General features: G+C 37.4%; 2 protein-coding genes across 3 annotated transcripts in view; one reads left to right on the top strand and one right to left on the bottom strand.

The window, feature by feature from the left end:
• LOC126370216 (tolloid-like protein 1) overlaps positions 1-21216 on the top strand; it is a 166438-nt gene that overhangs the window by 16586 nt on the left and 128636 nt on the right. The gene's annotated exons all lie outside the window — the stretch shown is intronic.
• LOC126370322 (anti-sigma-I factor RsgI8-like) lies at positions 864-8223 on the bottom strand. Its single transcript, XM_050015173.1, has 2 exons — positions 8140-8223; positions 864-1385 (listed from the first exon to the last, which is right to left on the bottom strand). Exon 2 carries the CDS (start codon positions 1380-1382, stop codon positions 966-968), a length of 417 nt encoding a protein of 138 aa, XP_049871130.1. The 5' UTR covers positions 1383-1385; positions 8140-8223; the 3' UTR covers positions 864-965.

The following is a 21216-nucleotide window of genomic DNA, read 5'->3' as shown; positions in this document are numbered from 1 at the left end:
AAATCTATAAACGATATCATAGAGGTGTCATTTACCCTAACTGTATTGAAATATTTTGAGCCCGACTTAGAGGTAAGTATGCGCATGATTTTAGGAATGTTACCTAGATTATCACGGTTTTCAAAAAAAAAAGGGACTCTGCAAGTTTCCATTTTATGACCGAACCTACGACATCCTGTACATTGGACCAGAGGTTTGGGACATTTAAGATACGGGTAACCTTTTTCCCTACAGTTAAAACAAAATAATTTGTAACTTGAATTTTTTTTTTTTGAAGTCTTAACTGATTTATCCCTATTGTCATTATTACTTCCCGCTGTGGATTCAGTCGACTACTTTGTTTTATTAAAATGAAAGCGATCGGGCGGCGGTTGGTTCTCCTTATTACTCATCGAAAAATGGAGTTGATCAGGCTGCGTACATCGTAACGCTTATCGCTGGATCTAATTGTCTTGTCACTTAATCTGTGGATAATGCAGTCCACGGCTCGTTTCCCTTCGATGTCACACCGGTTCACGATAGCTAATTCTTCATAATAATAAACCTCTAGCGGTTCACCAAACCTACTCTTTCGCCTAAGCGTATCCTCCAGGGATTGGCCATAATCATGTTCAAAAGGAAATGCGTCTAACCACTATAGCTGCCATTCTGCCCAGCTGTACACAATAGAATTGAAGCTTTCATACCAAACTTTGGCCAACCCCTGCAGTTTCTGCATTGCGAAGTGGATAACGGTTGTTCTCATCCCATCCGTAAACAGTGGCACACTCATTAACTTCCTTTAACCAAGTATCAATCTTTTGACTTTTCGATGAGGGTCCAAATTCGGGTAACATGGTTCATAATACTACTGGAAGGATGTGATGTGGCGACTGCTGTCGGATTAGGTTAAGATCTTAAGTTAACTAATGATTCAACAATATTAAGAACATCTTTAGATGAAAATGTAGGGCTATCTGACCTTTCTATTCCCTTAGCTGCCGACGAACGTCGCACCTCCTGCCCTTCGCCGCGACGTCGTTGGCTGTGTCGCTCGTTGTGCCGACGCGTGAAGCGACGTCTCTCTCCGGCTGCACTCCCGGCTCTCTCTCCGGCTGCGCTCCCGGCTTGTATCGGCTCGGCTCGGCTGCGCTCCCGGCTTGTATCGGCTCGGCTCGGCTCGGCTCGGCTCGGCTCGTCTCGGCTCGTCTCGGCTCGTTTCGGCTCGTCTCGGCTCGTCTCGGCTCGTCTCGGCTCGGCTCGGCTCGTCTCGGCTCGTCTCGGCTCGTCTCGGCTCGGCTCGTCTCGGCTCGGCTCGGCTCGGCTCGGCTCGGCTCGGCTCGGCTCGGCTCGTCTCGGCTCGTCAGTCGTCTTCGTGGAACGATCTCGTCTTCAAGAGGCATAATCTGGAACTCGAAAACATTGGAACATGTAAATATTCTTCAGATAACCCTATATGTATATATTTATACAGATATATTTCCAAAGTAAAATATCTCAAAAACGGTGTATCCTGATTAACACATATGGATACGATCCCACTTCTGAAATGTAATAAGACCACGGTAACATGATCATTAACTAACATACGCATACCTGGATATACATAAAGCTGCCTCAGGTACATGCTCTATAAATAAAACAACCATTGATCCTCTTCGCTTCGGACCTCGCTTGCGAGTAAACGTGTCTGAATCCGCGTCACTGTACTTTTAAACCATTTAAATTCAATTATTTGTCAAAAAAATCAACTTAAAATTAGGAGTGCATAAGTTAAAGAAGTGCGTGTCATCAATCTTCGACTGTGAGCACATCGTACACATCCTGTGTAGCAGTTTTCACGCACACTCAAGTACTTCAAATCTTTGGTGGGTACTACGCTTATGCACGCCGAGTAGCTTTGAGTAAGCACGCGCAAGTCACAAGGCATACCTACATTTGTTCCGTATAGCTGTGTAACTGGTTCCACTGTCTTACGTTACGAGACACGATGTTGGGCGGAAATTCACCAGACCCGGAAATGTCAATCTGCCTCTCTGCAGGTGATGATGATACGCCTCCAAATCCAAGCTTTGTTACGACTAGACGACGAGGCATGCATGAGAACCCTGACAACGGGACCCAGCAATCTGGTGAATTCGAAAGCTTCAAGGAAGAAATGAGGAAATACATGACCTATATTTCCAATTCGCATAAGAGTGAACTTAAAGAACTGAAAGCCACACTTAAGGATGTCGTCCAATCCAATCAAAGTATAATCGCCTCAATTTCTAACCTGGCGGCCCAAAATGAAGAATTTAATAAAAGAATAGTGGACCTGGAGAATAAAATTAGGGAAGATCGGGAATACATAACGTACCTTGAGGATAAACTTGAGGATGTGCAGTTGGGAATCCGCAAGACAAACTTTGAGATTAAGAATGTTCCTAAAAAAGATAACGAGACAAAAAACGACCTTATTGAGATGGTTACTCACCTCTCCGAAACTATCGACTGCAAGATGTCCATAAAGGATATCAAAGATATTTATCGTGTTAGAGGGAAAAAACCTGATCACAAAAACACGCCAATTATTGTGGAAACAAACTCTGGTCTCCTCAAGACTGACTTTCTAAGGATGGCCAAATCATACAACATAAAAAACAAGACCAAACTATGTGCTAAGCATCTGGGTATGAAAACAAACGAAGACACCCCTGTTTTTCTGTCAGAAAATCTGACAGTAAGAGGAGCCCGTTTGCACTTTTTGGCCCGTGATTTGGCTAAGTCTAAAAACTACCGCTTCTGCTGGACAGCATATGGAAAGGTGTATGTCAGAAAGACTGAGCAAACCCCTATTATTATGATAAAGAACGCTGATCAGGTGCATCACCTACTTATGGAAAATTGACTACCTGGATCGTTATGTATTGTTAACCTTTATTATTTTATGGCATTCTGTATTCGCTTAACTACCAAAATGTTAGAAAAATATGTTCCCTGGAGTTTATATTAGGGTAAATGTAGGTAATGGGGATCACTTAAGCGAAAATGAAAAAAAAAGCTAATCTATGAATCAACTATTTATTACTCTGTTTTTATTATAAACTTTACTCTACTAACTATCGATTGAGATCAACTTTAATTACTTTGGTTTATTAGTTTTGGTACAATAGCATTTTAAAAAAAAAATAACTTTGATCCCGATTGTCAACTTGGGTTGGCAATGGTGATCAGTATGTGGGCAATGGTGATCAACACATATCGCAAACATAATTGTGCGCAGTATTCCACCCAGAACAGTCGGCATGAGGCCAGAGCCCACAAGAAGTGCACCGGTACCATGTTTCATTGTTGCGGCCGAATTCACCACATACAAGACACAAGCTGCTTGCATCTTCTGCATCGTCATTTTCTTGGCATAACACATCCGTGTTCACGTCTGACGTCGAAGTACCATTGGAGTCCGACAGAATTTTCTTCTTAACCTTGTCACGACTACCCTTCTGTGGCTTGATTTTCTTTCCTGTTCTTTTTCCTTCGTTTTTCACAGCTTTGGCTTTTCTTTTATTTTCTTTTTCAACTAGGGCGTCTTCATATAGGTAATTGGGATCACCCGACTCCGATTACCTACATAGGCAATAAAACGAAAAAAAAAAATTGGCGAGAAATTATAGGTAATAATAACAATATGGCTGTTGAATTGCATGCTAAAATGCTACGACTATTACACATTACAAGTACAGAAATAAATATTTGTTATTTTGTAACTTACCTTCGTATTTCTTAACTCGAAAAATTAGATGTAAATGGCACGAAATCTTCAAACACCCATTACTCGCCAACGCGTCGGCCGAGCTGAGCCAGTCGCCGCTCGCGCACGGGTGTGACGTCATGCTAGCGTGTACTTATGTTTGAATCGGTCGGTCGCGTTCGGTTTTTGTTATTTTGAGGTGATCACCATTGCCTACTGACTCCCATTGCCTACATCTCCCCTACACAATAGTTCGTTATTCATTCGTTTGTGCGTACTTATGGCTGTATAAACAAGAAGTTAAAATGGATGATTGTATATCTTTACACGGGACACACAATATACTTGCAAATATAGCTTCTACACACAATTCAACACACACTCAATATAATATTTACACCTCCTATTACCTATATATACGAATTATTTGTTTATTATCCACCTTTGTTTTACATACTAACTTTAATACTCACAAATATGCAACATACTTAATAATCCATCAACATTACTGCGAAGTTGATTTTAAGCCACCTTCAATTCCAATTATTCAAATTTACGCCGCCTCCGATATCGCACTGTATAACGCCGCGCCCAAAAGGTACTATCCGCCATGCCAAACGCGTCGGTTACGCGTTTTCGACTACAAAGCGTTCACCCATACAAACACTAACTTTACATTAGGATCATCCGTTTTACCTTTCACATACAACTACTCGTTCATAGCCACCCTTATAACACATACTCGTAATTATTATGGATGACATCCTGCACACAGCAAATGAAATAGATAATTTTGAGGTGGCGCGTGTGTTAGAATCTGACTGCAATGAACTCAAACAATACTTGCAGGTAAACAAGAGTGACTTAACTATAATATCCCAAAATATTCGTAGTATTTATGCAAATTTTGATGACTTCTTGCTCACCCTTTCTGGTTTTACTTTCGACACGGATATAATCGTTTTAAGTGAGTGTAGGCTTAACGTAAATAAACAGATTCCGCAACTCAATAACTACTCTTCATATTGTAGTACGCGCTGCCTGAACCAAAATGATGGAGTTGTGGTATATATTAAAAGTAACTTAAAACATAAAGTTTCTGAAGTAAATTTATCACAGGCATCCTGCTTACAACTTGAGGTTATGAACAATATAATTTTGTGTATATACCGATCCCCCTCCCATACCTATGCTGACGGTTTTGTGGAGAGCCTAAGCGAACATCTAGACAAACTGAATAAATCTAAAAATAATATTATCATCACTGGTGACATCAACATTAATATTCATCTGAAACAGAATGAACCCTACCATGAACATAGAAATAGGATTAGCTACTTGGGTGCTCTCTCTGCTCATGGAATTATATCAGGTCATACTATTCCAACGAGAGATAAAAATTGCCTCGACCATTTCATGCTTCGCCTTAACAAACGGAAATTCAATGCAACTATTGCAATTTTGTCCACTACTGTTACTGACCATAACACTATACTACTTTCCTTAGCCAAAATCAAAACCCGCTCAGAAGTGATTAAATCCAAAAAGACCGTAAACTTCGAAGAAGCTCTTCAACTTTTGATGACAAAAAATATCGGTACTCTCTTGCTCAATAACGATCCATCATATGTGATCGAAAATCTGACACAACAAATACTAGACTCGATATTAGCTAGCACTGTTGTCACCCGGATTCCAAATAAGAAAATAATTTTGAAACCCTGGATTACCCATGGCATTCTTCGCTGTATACGTAATAGGAATAATCTTCAGAAAAATCTTCGTAAAGATCCATTTAATGAGACACTCAAAATCACTTATCGTCGCTACAGAAATTATTGTAACAATTTGATAAAAAAACTTAAAAGAAATTATGAACGGGAATTACTAGCCAAATCTATTAATAATACAAAATTGTTATGGAATAACATAAAAAATATTACGTATACCAGTAAAACCAGTACTTGCAATTCTGATTTAATGCACATTAAAAGTTCACCCTTTGCTTCAGCCAATTTCATTAATAATTTTTTCGCTAATGTTGGGAAGAATCTTGCTGAGGAAATCTGTGTTACAGGTGAATCCAAAAAGTATATTCAAAACCTCCCTGCCTTGTCTCACTCCTTTGTTTTACTACCAACCGACAATGATGAAGTAAATCATATTGTATGCAATTTAAAATCTACTAGTGCCCCGGGTTGGGACAATGTATCTACCTCATTCCTAAAATATGCAAAAGACGAAATTATACCGGTCATAACGCATCTTGCCAACCTTTGTTTTGAGAAAGGTGTTTTTCCATCTGTCCTCAAACAAGCTATCATAACACCAGTGCACAAGGGTGGGGACAGAGACGAAGTCAGCAACTACAGACCTATATCTGTACTAACTGGTATCTCAAAAATTGTGGAAAAGCTCCTAAATAAAAGACTTTTAAATTACTTGACTCGGTTTAATATATTGTCACAGTCACAATTTGGTTTTAGACAGGGTAGGTCTACAGAAGATGCGGTACTAGCTCTAACTTCTGTGGTAGTTGACCAAATAGATAAGTCTAATAAATGTTTGGCAGCTTTCCTTGACCTTAAAAAAGCTTTTGACACTGTGTCTGTTCCTATCCTTATGCATAAATTAGAGAAGATTGGCATAAGGGAAAGGGCTTTATCCTTGTTTACAGATTACCTATCTCATAGGAAACAACGAGTGAAACTTGGGGATATTGTTAGTGATGAGTCAGTGGTGACATACGGAGTTCCCCAGGGCAGTGTGTTGGGGCCTACTCTGTTTTTAATATATATCAACGACCTGTGTAATCTCAATATACCAAACTCCAACATCTTTGCGTACGCCGATGACACCGCTGTAGTGTTCACTGGTAAAACCTGGAACGATGTTAAGTCAAATACTGAACATGGATTATCACTTGTGGCACAATGGCTAGATTACAATCTCCTTACTTTAAATACCACTAAATCGAATTACGTCTGTTTTAGTACATATGCAAATGCTCAGCCATCAATTGATTTTAACATTAAAATACACAAATTCTGTCAACTTGATAACTGTAACTGCCCTGTGATTCAAAAAGTTAGTGTGATGAAATACCTGGGAGTTCTGGTCGACCAACGTCTGTCCTGGTACCCGCATATCGATCATGTCATTAACAGGCTTCGAAAAATAACTTACATTTTTAAATCGCTTAGGTATGTGGTGCCCCGACGGGCCTTGGGTGACCATAACTCTACAAGAAATCTTCTTAATGAAATCTACTTTGCTCTGGCGCAATCCATACTAACGTATTGCATCCCCGCGTGGGGTGGGGCTGCTAAAACCCAGTTTCTTCACCTAGAGCGAACTCAACGTGCTTTGATAAAGCTCATGTATTTCAAAAATAAAAGGTACCCTACTGAACAACTGTATTCAGAATGTAACCTACTTACTGTACGTCAACTATATATTTTAAATTCTATACTAAGAAAACACTCAACCTTAGAATACGACCCCAATAAAACAAAGAAGAGGCGAATTAATTTGGTAGCAGATGTACCCATTGTACGCACAACTTTTGCTAGACATCAGTACAACTGGCTATCGGCTTTTATATACAATGGAATAAACTCGTCCATACCTATATACTCAATGATACACCGGGAATGTAAAATACTAACTACTAAACTACTAAAATCGAAAAACTATGATGAAACTGAAAAGATTTTACAATGCCAAGCATAAAATGTTTCAGTCATACATTGGTTACACTAGTTTCTGTTTTGGAGTAGTGTGGGTGTGTGTGTGTGTGTATGTGTGCGCTTGTACTTATGTATATATATATGTATGGGTGCAGGTGTGTACATGTACATGCATGCATATATATATATATATATATATATACATCATCATCATCAGCCGTACGACGCCTACTGTTGGGCATAGGCCTCCCCCAAGGATCTCCACTACGATCGGTCCTGCGCTGCCCGCATCCAGCGGCTACCCGCGACCTTCACCAGATCGTCGGTCAATAATTAGTATTATTTGTTAATGAATTCTATTTAATTTTATTGTAAATATACATAAGCGCGCACACGTATGCATGCACTGCACACATTGCCTACATGCACACACACGCACACACACACACATCCATCTGCACTCCTAAGTACAGAAATAAAAATATAAAACAATGATAAAAATATACATTAAGGAAAGACATAGATATAATACATACATATTTGGTATAATAAGTCACTAATTAAGTAAGTTAAGATAAGGAAGAGCCAAGCCTCCTAACACAGACTTTCCCAGTTTAAAGGGGGGCTTGGGTCAACTAGCATTTAAAAGAAAATATTGTCTAAAACGAATAAAGATTTTATTTTTTTTATTATTTTATTTTATTGAAATAATAAATAATAAGTATATTGGTTACTTACTCTAAATTTCCAAAACGCACGCGTGCTCAAACACAAGTGTACACGTGTTCAAAATGGTACGTCTGCCTTCGATGCGTGCTCGAATCAAAAGAACCCCAATGAAAGACAAACACGCCTTTTTATACCCTTTCTCCTAGTGTTGCCATATGAAGGCAACACAAATTCGCACAAAATTACAGAAAACCTAACACAATAATAGCACCGTAGGGTATGGTGCGGTGGCGCGTTGTCACTTCTATACTGCGGCTATCGCCCAGTTTTGCTTGTGAATAAAGATTATTTTTATTTAGATACTTTTCCAGTTCCATCACTCTGTATAGGACATATCTAGTAGACTACCATTTATGGTTTTGTCCGGTCAAGTAGTTAATACCATCTGCGGCAAATCTACAATAAGTCACGTCAAAAACAAATCTATTTATGGTCAATCACATCTCTAGCGTGAGCAAACCAACGCGAAAGAATGTTTGGATCTTGTAATTTGATATTATAATATCATGTGATAATACTACTGCTCTCAGGTGGGGAGGAGTCTGTCGTAATCAAACAATTTAGAAATGATCTAGAATGATGTTATATTTTCTTAAACAATGTTAACTCTCCAACTCTTCATAGCAGATTCCCCGCAACCGAACAAAATTCCACGCCATCGCCTTTCAAAAAGGCGGGAAAACGTTCCCGTTCGAAAAAGAAGAAATCAAAAGTAAAAACAAAAGAAATTATATGCCAGTTTCAAATTAAGAATAATTTAAAGTCGTGACATAGATTTATGACTTTATTTCGTCTGTTATTCCGTGTATTATATATAATCTAATAATAATTAAATAATAAAATAAATATAACGAACCCTACCAATTCTAAGTAATACGGGAAAATATTCATAGATAATTAATAAAGGTTTTTTCAGCTCGATACCCAGCTATACTAAAATAAAGATGTATCTTACTGGCAATTTCATTACCCCACTGTCTTGGGCGTTGGGTCCAATTTTCATCCATTATTACAAGGTAAGAAACGTCCCATGAAATATTAAAATGGGGAAAGATTGTACTGGGCGCCAGATGCGATCGCAGGGTCCATTATTTTGTGTTATTTTTAGATGTTTCAGTAAAATGAACTTAAAATAAAGGTAAGCAAATGAGGAACGCTCCAGGCCACGTTTAAAAACAATAGATGTAGTTGTATAGCTTTAACGTGATAATTACCTATTTTCTCATTACTCGGGTAAGTACATAATTATTCCAAAATATAATATACTATTATGATACTGTTTACTGTTACTGCTATATATTTGGATTACAATATTACGCTGAAGTACGGTAGTGAATGTTGGGTATGGCAGAAGAAGCATGAAAGTAGGATCAATGCCGTAGAAATGAGGTCTTTGCGTAGCATCTGCGGTGTGAAGTTGAGTGATAGAGTGAGAAACAGTGTGATAAGACAGAGATGTGGTGTAAAAGACGATATAGTGACTAGGATTGAGAAGGGAATGGTAGGTTGGTTTGGACACGTTGAGCGGATGAAGGATAATAGAATTGCAAAAGCGGTATATAAAGCGAAAGTTGATGGTAGGGCTGGCAGAGGAAGACCGAGAAGGACTTACGATGATCAAATTGGAGTTGTCCTTAGAAAAGGTTCAATACGATCTACTCTGAACCGGCGTGTGTGTATGAAGCGATTGATGAATGTGGAGGAAGCAAGAAAAGTGTGTCAGGATCGAAGCAAATGGAATTCTATAGTGTCTGCTTACCCCGGTGGGAAATAGGCGTGAGTTTATGTATGTATGTACAATATTACAATATGTATGTATAGACGTAAGTTACTACCTATAGTATTGCTCCTATTATTTTGATCAAGAATAATGATATGATTGTGTCTGGGTGTAATAAAAAGGATCATTATTTATACCCAAAACCAAAGGTAAAAAATGCATATATCTGTTATCTATGAAATAAGAAGGTTAAGCCACGGAAAATCTGTAAGTACGGTCACGAGCATTAATATGTATACACTTTGGTACCATGTCACATTAACTTTTTGGACAAATTGAACTGTAAGTCTCACTAAATGTCAAATATGTTAGTGCGACAGAGTCCTAAAGTGGATACATTATATTGCTCATGACTGTACACTGTATTGTTTTTGAGGAACGTAACGTAGTTTGGAATGCAGGTAAAATATATTAAATTGAATTAGTTTGAAATAGAGATTTTACTTTATTACAAATCTAAGTAATTCCTATAAGTACCCAAAACTTTGCGTACAATAAAAAAAATATATTTCTTTTTTCATAATACAAAACGAAAACTTTCTTTGGAGTTTGTACGGAAATACTGACCTGTCATTAATAAAAGCGGCCAAACATCGTACTTATTGTTCATTAATTCATAAATAAAATTAAAAAAAAAAAACGAAAAGTAAAATGAGATTGATTTTTTATCATCTTAGACTGGCTTCTAATTGTAGATTAGCGTTTTTTAGGGTTCCGTAGCTTAATGGCAAAAAACGGAACCCTTATAGATTCGTCATGTCTGTCCGTCCGTCCGTCCGTATGTCACAGCCACTTTTTAATTTACTTATATTTGACACAGTCAATACCATCTATTTATAGTTTTATCTATAAAATGGAAACGGGTATCGTTTGACTATGTAGTATCCTTTTTAAATTTTCCGTAAACCTTCTTTTGTTTAAAAATATATACTGACAGCAAGCTACTACTATGGTTGGTTTCCCTAGTTATTGTTCTGAGGTTTCCCTTGTAGTGTTCTTGACAATGAATGAAAAAAATACACTTCTCATCAAAAAAATCGAAACACTTCCGTTTTCATTGTTTCTGTCCGAATTTAACACAAAAAAGAATTCATACGATGAAAAAAAAATACATAAATGTATAGCTGGCAGTTTGGCCATTACAGTAATAAGCGAAAATTCTAAATTCAAAATTAGAATTTCATTTGTTTATCTTATAAACGAAATGAATCACTGTTTTGAGACAAATGTGTGTTTAGGGTTGGAGTACATTTAGCGTTTAAAAACTAAAAATTGGCGCCTATCCTTAAACTTTTTGTTTTTTATTTCAATACTGTGACTTTGGGACGTCTGAAAAAAGGTTTTTTTTTCTAAAACGTATGGATACTTCGCCCACAGAAGCCGCCCAAGTTGTGGCATTGCTGGATTCTGGCCTTAGTCAGCGTGTTGTGGCTGCAAGACTGCATCTAAGCCTGTCATCTGTTCATAGAGTCTATAAACGTTATCGGGAGACTGGTTTGTTCACGCGCCGTTCAGGATCTGGCAGGAATCGGGTCACTTCTGAGCGAGATGATCGATTTATTGTAACAACTTCTTTAAGAAATCGACGCCTTAACGCTTTTCAACTGCAGCAGCGGCTTCGTGTTGTACGAAGGGTGGCTGTAAGTGACTCTACAATTAGAAGAAGGTTGAAGGATCGTGGACTGGTACCGCATAAGCCAGCAAATGGGCCGAAATTAACTGCAGACCATCGAAGAGCGCGCCTTAACTTTGCACGTGAGCACCTAAATTGGTCATACCTACAGTGGAGCAAAGTTCTCTTTTCTGATGAGTGTAAAATTATGCTGTATGGTAACGACGGAAGGAACAAGGTCTACAGAAGAGACGGAGAACGCTATGCACAATGCTGCATTGAAGAAAAGGTCAGCTATGGTGGCGGTTCGTGGACGGTTTGGGGAGGAATCAGCGCCGACGGTAAGACAGAGCTTGCTTTCGTGTCTGGGCCACGTCTGCCTGCACTAAACTGTCATCGGTACGTCGAAGAGTGTCTCGAGCCTCATGTGATGCCCTATGCACATTTTATTGGCAACGGCTTCATATTCATGCACGACAATGCTAGGGCTCACACCGCGGGCGTCGTACGAGATTATCTTAACGAAGTCGATATCTCTATTATGGAATGGCCAGCAAGAAGCCCGGACATGAATCCCATTGAACATCTGTGGGATGAATTAAAGAGACGAATTCGAGCAAGAGATCCTGCCCCAGAAACACTTAGCCAGCTGCAAGATGCAATCCAAGAGGAATGGGACAATATACCACAGCATGTGATCGTGACTCTCATCCGATCGATGAAGAACCGTATGGAAGCAGTAATTAGAGCTCGGGGAGGGAATACAAGTTATTAAATAAACGTTTTTTAGCTTTTTTTTTCATTTACGTGTGTTGTTTTATCCATTTCCTTTATACTCCATACGGAATAAAAATGACTCATTTAACAAAATACGAAACCTATGAAAAATTCATTTAAATTTAGAACATTAACATTAAGATTTGATAAGCTTATATTACTCACTATTAAACGACATTTAACATTTATTCCTAAATGTACACATTTTTCTGATAATCCTGACAAAACGTAAACTTGCAAGGTGTTTCGATTTTTTTGATGAGAAGTGTATATGTGAGGATTACACTAGGTATAATAGGTACAACCATCCCATTACAAATTATAAGTAGGTTGATACATTCGATTGTAGTCTGCGTTCAGCTGTCAAGCTTAAATGGAAAAGGGTCTTGTGGGGACGTACCTGTGTCATTTACGCTTTTTAATCTGTTTATTGTTTGAAGATTGGCGGGAGGGGTGAGGGGGATACGTAATGAAATTCCCCCATCCACTCTCCCACCTTTAATTAAACAACTCAGTTCGCGAAGTCGGTGAATAAGTAAACTTATCGAACTGCCACCGAAAGACTTGAAGATATCGCCGGATAAATGATGGAAATCTTATTTACTCGTTTAAAATGAAGCGTTCGAAAGTGACAGACGGATAATTTGAAAAGAAAAAAAAAACGGAACACATTCAGTTGCCTGTTTTCCCGGGCATGTCGTAAATTTCGACAGAGGGATTATGATTCTAACATTGTGGACTATTGTTATATGTCTAGCGATCCCTTGCCACAATAAAGTTCATCAATCCATCTTCGGACTTCGTATTAACAGTGGTTGTATGTTGTGTTTAAGGCTCTGCCCACATCTGTATGTATGTAAAGATAATATCGTTGATTGATTGCTGTGCGTACCGTATGTACTTGTGCGGGGTGTAAGTGACATCGTAACGAATACTCAGGGGTATGATTCAGACCATGATTCTGAGTTAATATCAGGTGGAATTCTTCGTCGCAAAATTCATGTTTTTTTTTAGTTTTTTAAAATTGTTTTCAATTCTATACTTTTGCGATGGAAAATTCCACTTGATATTAACTCAGAATAATCAGCTGAATCATCCCCCTCAGTATTCGTTACGATGTCACTTACACCCCGCACAAGTACATACGGTAGCCATACCAGTAGGTATAGGTGTTAGTGACACCGTAACGAATACTGAGGGGGATGGTTCAGACCATGATTCTGAGTTGATATCGAGTGGAATTTTCAGTCTGAATATTCATGAAAATTTTTGTGTTTTTTTTTAAATTATTTTCAGTTCCATACTTTTGCGACGGAAAATTCCACTTGATATCATCTCAGAATCATGGCCTCAATCACCCCTCAAAGTTTTTGTTACGATGTCACTAACACCCTGTATACGTCAATTTCGCCCAAAATGTCGCTTAAACCCATTTGCCTTTTAACTCTCGATATGCTTTTGGCGCAGATTCTACTCTTGTTCAGCAGATTGTATTTTGCAATAATTGTGCATCCGAATAATGAGAAAATAGGTAATTATCACAGTGAAACTGAACAACGCCATTTGTATTGTTTTTTGGCGAACGTATCCTGGAAAGAACCTCATTGAAAGAAATCGAGGTTTTGTTGTTTGTTGGAAAAATCACATCAGAATAAGATTTTTCGAAAAGGCGTTTAGGACGCAGTTTTCTATGTAAGACCTCCGTGGTTCAGTGGTTGAGCGTTGGGCTAACGATCCGGAGGTCCTGGGTTCGATTCCCGGTGGGAATATATCACGAAAATTACTTTGTGGTCCCTAGTTTGGTTAGGACATTACAGGCTGATCAACTGATTGTCCGAAAGTAACATGATCCGTGCTTCGGATGGCACGTTAAGCCGTTGGTCCCGGTTACTACTTACTGATGTAAGTAAGTAGTCGTTACATGAGCCATGTGAGAGGCCTTTGGCGGCGCAATAGTAACCCTGACACCTGGGTTGATGAGGTTGGTAATCCACCTCACAACCCACACGATAGAAGAAAAAGTATAAGACTACGTTATGCTAAGTATTTACCTGGTACGAGTTTATCCAATGACGATATATTTGTGTAAGTATATATTCCTTATCATATTCTACTTAATTGAAATCGCGAACTTCGCGTTGAGAGTGATTATCATCGGCAGAGTTGCCAACTTTCAACTTGGAAATCGAGTGAAGCTGTTTAAATTATACATTAATGAGGCCATTAATTTAAATACATATACTTACTTCAAATGCTTTTATATCGCAAGTTGAGTTAGGTAAATATGCATTACCCTTTAGCTAGAACATCACTGATTGAGAAATTGGTCGGTCGGTGTACTGCGGAACGGAAGGCGATTGGGGCAACCACCGTTCTACACGCCCTATCTATGGAGTAATGGCGATTACCGACAAGAACGCGGCTCTTCTTAAATAAAGAGAGAGAAATAGACAATAATAAAAAGTGTGTACAGTTTTTACATAGGCACTGTGGTCGTGTGGTTCACTGGCTTACTTCATAAACGGGGAGCGCCCCGGTTTGAACCCGCCACCGGAATTGCACCGAACAGTTGGCTCAACCATTACAGACGGCTCACGTTGCTCACCCATCACGTTGGTCTAACAAAAAGCTCGGTGAAGTGTGGGCACTAAGTACAGTCATGAGCAATATAATGTACCCAATTTAGGACTCTGTCGCACTAACAAATTTGACATTTAGTGAGACTTACAGTTCAATTTGTCACAAAAGTTAATGTGACATGGTACCAAAGTGTATATACTATTAATGCTCGTGACCGCACATCTGACTACCCCAATTGGGATATAGTCGAGAGATTATGTTCTCAAAGGGCAAAATACATTTCGATGCGAATCTAAACCTCTACTCGGTTAAGCTTTAATGAAAACGAATAACATACAAGCACTACATTTTCTTTTCTCTCTTTCTTTTTTTTCCCCTTTTCTTTCCTTTCTTCAGTCTTTAGACATTAACAGATTGATTTTATTGACCGCCGCCGTCCAATCAGCCCGGGTCTGTCAAACGATCGTTTTAATGACTTCCTCCCCAAGTTGTTCTCTGCCAACTTATTCAATTTCCGGATCCGTTCCATTGCGATAGTTGTACCCTGCTGACTATACTTTCTGTTATGAACTTATGCATTGTTTATTCTTTGACGCAGTTTGTGAGGACGATTCTTTAATAGAGCAATACTATTGTTTATTTATTATATATTAATTAGACAGAACGTCTATTCGGTTTGTGTACTAGGTACAAGATCAATTATAAAATTCTGATTACCGAATGAAAACAGATTAAAAACTAGCGAAAAACATTTTCTTATGTTCTAAATAAATTATATTTATGCATATTAATCAAGAAAAACGTAATAATAAATCCGACATTTTATCACGTTTTTCTATGACGTCACCGAGCCGCATTTATTAATACGTTTTCCTTGATTAAAATTAAATATTTTTCGTTAGTTTTAAGTCTGTCTTTATTTAGCAATCAGAATTTCGTAATTTAACTTTGACCTAGGAAATTACCCAATCATCAATAAACGATTTGACTTATGGGAACCAAATATTCAGTACCAACTGTGTCTGGTAGTAGTCATCTCATTTGTGAGATAGATTTCGATAGACTTTTTTAATGTCGGTACTGACATGTTATTTATGTGCCTAACACACTAACACCTTATAGAACGCGATTGTCCCTGCGGTGGTCCCGGCACTAAGTATAGCTTGTATCTCATAGTAACTCTTTCCTTGTATATAAAGCTCTATTTATCTGTATGTATGTGTGTTAGGTCCTGGTAGAGCACTGGGCTGGTCGTCGTATGAATTTTGTAGCGCGAAGTCAATTATTCAGGTTACTCTGACACGTTGCGCATCCAGTTATGTTAAGCATCCTCTCTAAAATTTGTGTTTACCTTCACACTGGTGCTAATTCATGTAGACACGATTTAATTTTATTTTCAGTTATACTTGTCATTTTCTTATCCGCCGAAAATTCAATTCAATTCTTGATGAATGGCTTCTGTGTGGTCACAATTCTGCCAGTATCACGTTTGAAATCCGCCGAAAAGGAAAGGGACGGGTAATCGAAAGGCACACAATTTATGGAACGTCAAGTTTAGGCAAAAATCTAAAACAATCCTCTTAAAATTTTACAGCACACGTCAAACGGGTTGCATACCAGCGAAGTACTTGAGTCGCCTGGGTTATTCATTCATTCACTCATTCATTTTCAAATTAATATCTTTCAATCGTATGTCCCTTTCTATTTCGGTGGATAAGAAAATGACAGGGCTAACTTAGAATAAAATTAGGAGGTGTCTGCAGGAATAGGGCCCACTAAGAGCTCCGGATATGTGACATGCGAGAATTTGTTTCATCCAATATCTATGCCTATAATAAGTACATTATACTATCATTATAATTATATTAGCAATAAATAATAATAATAGTAGTAATAAAGCAGGAGCTTCTTAAACTGAACTTGTCATTGCGCATTTACTTTTATATGCGCAAATGTCAAATTGTAATATTGCTTTTTTTAGATGGATTGCTTCGATGTGGCCATTTTAAACCCCCTGAAGTTAGTTTAAACTTCATACTTGTCAGGGACAAGTCCGATTTTGTTGATATTTTTCTATTGTAGGAGTATTTTTTTATTGAAATGTTTATTTGCCCTATTCAAGATGTTTCCGATTTTAATAAAAATACCCCTAATAAAATCATCCAAATCGGACTTGTCTCTAAATTCATTGAATCCACTAATATTATCATTTTTACACCCCTATGCTTCTTCTAGGAGAACAGCCAGTGAGTGAGTCAATGAGTTTCAACTAATTCAGTCATCGATCAAAAACGTAGTGTAACATTTTCCTACGACGCGACTACTGTCGTCGCCAAAAGGACGCACTAATAAAAGCCCGTCATATTTTTTTTATTTACTATCTGCGGAATGTGGAAGGAGTAGGTTTATGACGACACGACGATAGTTACCGCATTGGGATAGCGTCGGGGATTGGTCACGGTCGCAGAGAGGAACTTAGGAAGGTCTCGTTTAGAGAAAAAAACGATTTATTTGATTCGCCCGGGCTATTCATTCATTCACTCATTCGTTTTAAATCTATCAGCTGTCAATCATGCGTCTCTTTCCTTTTCAAAGAATAAGAAAAGGACAGGTGTAATTTAAAATAAAATTAGGAGGTTGACGTATCTGCGGGAATTAGGGCTAATAACATTATTGAGGGCTAATAACTTGTACTTACACAATACAATACAATACAATACAAAAACGCTGTATTGCACATGTAAAAACAACATTAAAAACAGAACCTTTTTACAAAAATGACACGAAGAGCACCATCGGCCCACAATAAGTTTACAATATTCTCATTTGATTTCCAATGGTAATCTTTGCTTTCCTTCATTTCATTATTTTATTTTATTTTTATTTATTTGGGACAACAACAGCAATTACTTATCAATTACAGTCTTGAAATTACAACTATTGCCAAAAGAGATTAACTTGAACTCTACTATTTCCCGATTATGCGTTATCATCAACCAAAAACTACCTTTCGTAAAGCGGTTCCTCGAATCACAAAAGCCCTAATTAACCCCTAAAACCGGCCCAGAGATAACTCGATAAGCAAGTCCGTCACGGATCGTTAAGCGACCCAATTCGGGAGGTCGGTTTTTCTTCCGTGTTCCGGTCTCGGTGGTGATTTTCAATCGGGTCGTCTTATCGATAAAGTTTCGTTGCGCCTTACCCCATTATATAGTTCGTTGATAAACGCTCGGGGTTGGTTTTTACCCGATCCGGGCGTTGAATGGGGGTTATGAAGTTAGTCCTGATATTATGTAGGTCAATCTATTTGAAAGCGTGGTTTGGTTTCTGAGTGAATGTTTTTTTAAGTGCTTCCGTTTTACTGTGTTTACGTGAGTATAACATTGTTGTCAGATAACATAATATAAGTTCACGTCTAATCCTAATTGGGGTAGTCAGAGGCATATAATACATCCAACGCTCTAACCACTAGACCACGTAAGTTGTTAACGACTACACGTTTACTTGAATAAGTAGAACTCACACTAAATAAAAAAAAACACACACACACAGTAAATATACACTCAGCATCATCTCCCTAGCATTTATAATAATAATAATAATAATAAAACACTTTATTGCACACAAATTCACAAAACATTTACAGGATAAACTTATTCTAAGGTGGGCAAAGGCGGCCTTATCGCTAAGAGCGATCTCTTCCAGACAACCTTCGGCAGAGGATATAGTACACTTGTACAGCTGCAGTGTAGCGCGCAAAAAAGTAAAATAAAATAAGAGAAAGAAAAAATAAATAAATAAAAAATATATATATAATATAAATAAATAAAAAATATAACTAATATTCTATTTTTACTTATATGTATCATTGTATGTATATATATATATATATATATATATATATATATATATATATATATATATATATATATAAATATCTATATATCACTATAAATATTTACATACAATGATACATATAAGTAAAAATAGAATATTAGTTGCAAGACGATGATTTATTTATTTATATAATTCAGGCAACTAAGGTCCATACCATATTTATTTATTTATTTCAAATCGGGAAACAAACAGCTTAAATAACAATTTAAAAAATGCAAATAGTTTGTACATTAGCCAATGAAGTCTCCACTTATAACTAATACATGCATCACTGAGAAGTAGACAGAAGTAATAAATTGATGACCTTTGATGTTAAAAAGCGACCTTAAATAAATAAATGAAAAAAAAAATTAAGTAAGCAAGCAATACAAAAAAAGAAAGAAAAGTTGATGCTACATCTGTTCCAACGTTTTGAGGGCAGATACAAATTTATTGTGCTTAAGATGAAATAATAATATGTCAATGCTAGTGTATTATATTCAATGCTATTCAATGCTATTGCAATATATACCTTAACCTAAAAATACATACAATATTATAATTTTAATTAAAATATTAAACTATTTAGGAGCTTTATTATTCATCTTCGCCTCACTGAAGCGTCGGCTCCGTCTCCTTAAACAAACGAAAGTTGTCTTGCAGGTCCTTTTTTCCCGTTTTCACAGGGTCCACTTACCTACCCTGAAGATTTGACAGGTCCGATTTTTTACGGAAGTCCAATTATTTAGCCCAATATAGGTAAGGTCATATACCTCTGAAACGCCATTACTCGGGAATGTGGACTTTTTTACAATGTTTTCCTTCACCATTGAGCACATCATCTTCTTAGCGTTATCCCGTCCCTCACAGGGTTCGCTTATCGTTGAGCACGTGGTAAACATTTAAAATCCGAACATGAATTCGAAAATAATTCGAAATTCATTGCTCCGAGCTCACAGTGAGAGTCGAGCGTTCTTGCGACGGGTCAAATAAATACGTATTAAGGTGATTCGTTTTCCATACAAAAGTTGATGCAGTGCTACAGGAAAACGGATAGAGGAATATTGTTATAAAACCGATAAATAGTAATATTTTGGTGTATTATTTTCGCAAACTAACAAAATTTTAGGGTCCGAATACGAGAAGTACCATATTTCAGACCCTCAATTTTGATCAATTCTACATTTGTAGTGGTGCAGATTACAGTGTATTTGCTGAGCGTGTAGAGGTGTCAATGTTAGTTTGTGTGCGTGATAGTTTTTTTTTCTCTAAAGGCTTTGACTACTTGACAAGTGTAATAGAATGTCAGTGACAATTTATAAAGAGATTTTGTATGAAGAGAATAAATATAAATAAAAAACTAAAAATACTACATCTGAGAAAAGGAATATTGGAAAAATATTTTTGTTTTAACGTATATTATTTAAACATTTTTAAATAATGGGTAAGTACCGTGTTTTAAAAGAGGACATATATTATAATAAAAAATCAATACATAAAATGAAATGGCTGTATGGGCATAGTTCCCTTTGCCTTACCCTTCGGGGAAAACCAAATCAAAAAAAAAGTTGTTGCATTTGCCGGCCTACATAGTAGTCATTTTTAATTAATTTTTTTTTCCATCCAACATACAGATTTATTTATATTCTCTTTGCCGCGGACTTTTTGGTGGAAACGGGAACGGGAAGGTTGATTTCTTCGTTGAATAATCTAAATAATCAATACGAAGTGGTGTTTTGTGGTTAATGATCACATTAAGTTAGTCGGAAAACATTCCCGATAGTATTATTAAATCGGAATATTCAATAAACAAAGTGTACCTATCTATTTTCGCTTTGCGCCAACAAGCCGCTTACTTCGTTTGGGGTTCGGAGTAGGAGTCTGCTCCGAGGGTGGGGGCTTAGGTTTCATCATTTCATTAATCATCATCAAGAAAAAAAACACAAGACATGGCTGTATAGGCATAGTTCTCTTTGCCTTGCCCTTTGGGAAAAAAATGAGATAAATTTTGAAATTCTTATGTATAATAAACAAACATCACAGACATCATAACAGATCCAAAACTAACGAAAATCTTTTTTCTTTTTTCTATTTGACTTATTTATGAATTTTAATCAAGAAAACGTGATAATAAGTTCGACAGCAACCAGTTCAGGTCCCTGAAACAGCCCATTTCAGGCCGCGTATATATGGAAATACTTACTACTTCAATACGTCCCAGCCTCGTCTTTTTTTAACGAGGACGTTCTAACCTGAACTAACTAACCTAACAACCAACACCACCACGCGTAAATATAAGTCCAGAAATGCGCTGCAAGTCATCTGGACTGGGCGCGAAAACAACATAGAATTCGATTAGCTGCTAAGTGTCCCGCATGCTATCACCAGCTGTCACTGACATACGTATGAAGTCCCGCGGATTTTATTGGAACTAAATGACAAGTCATAATAATTATATGCG

The sequence above is a fragment of the Pectinophora gossypiella genome, chromosome 10, assembly GCF_024362695.1.
Source record: "Pectinophora gossypiella chromosome 10, ilPecGoss1.1, whole genome shotgun sequence".
Taxonomy (NCBI): domain Eukaryota; kingdom Metazoa; phylum Arthropoda; class Insecta; order Lepidoptera; family Gelechiidae; genus Pectinophora; species Pectinophora gossypiella.
Note: the sequence above shows the minus strand (reverse complement) of the source record. Positions and strands in the feature narration are given on the sequence as shown.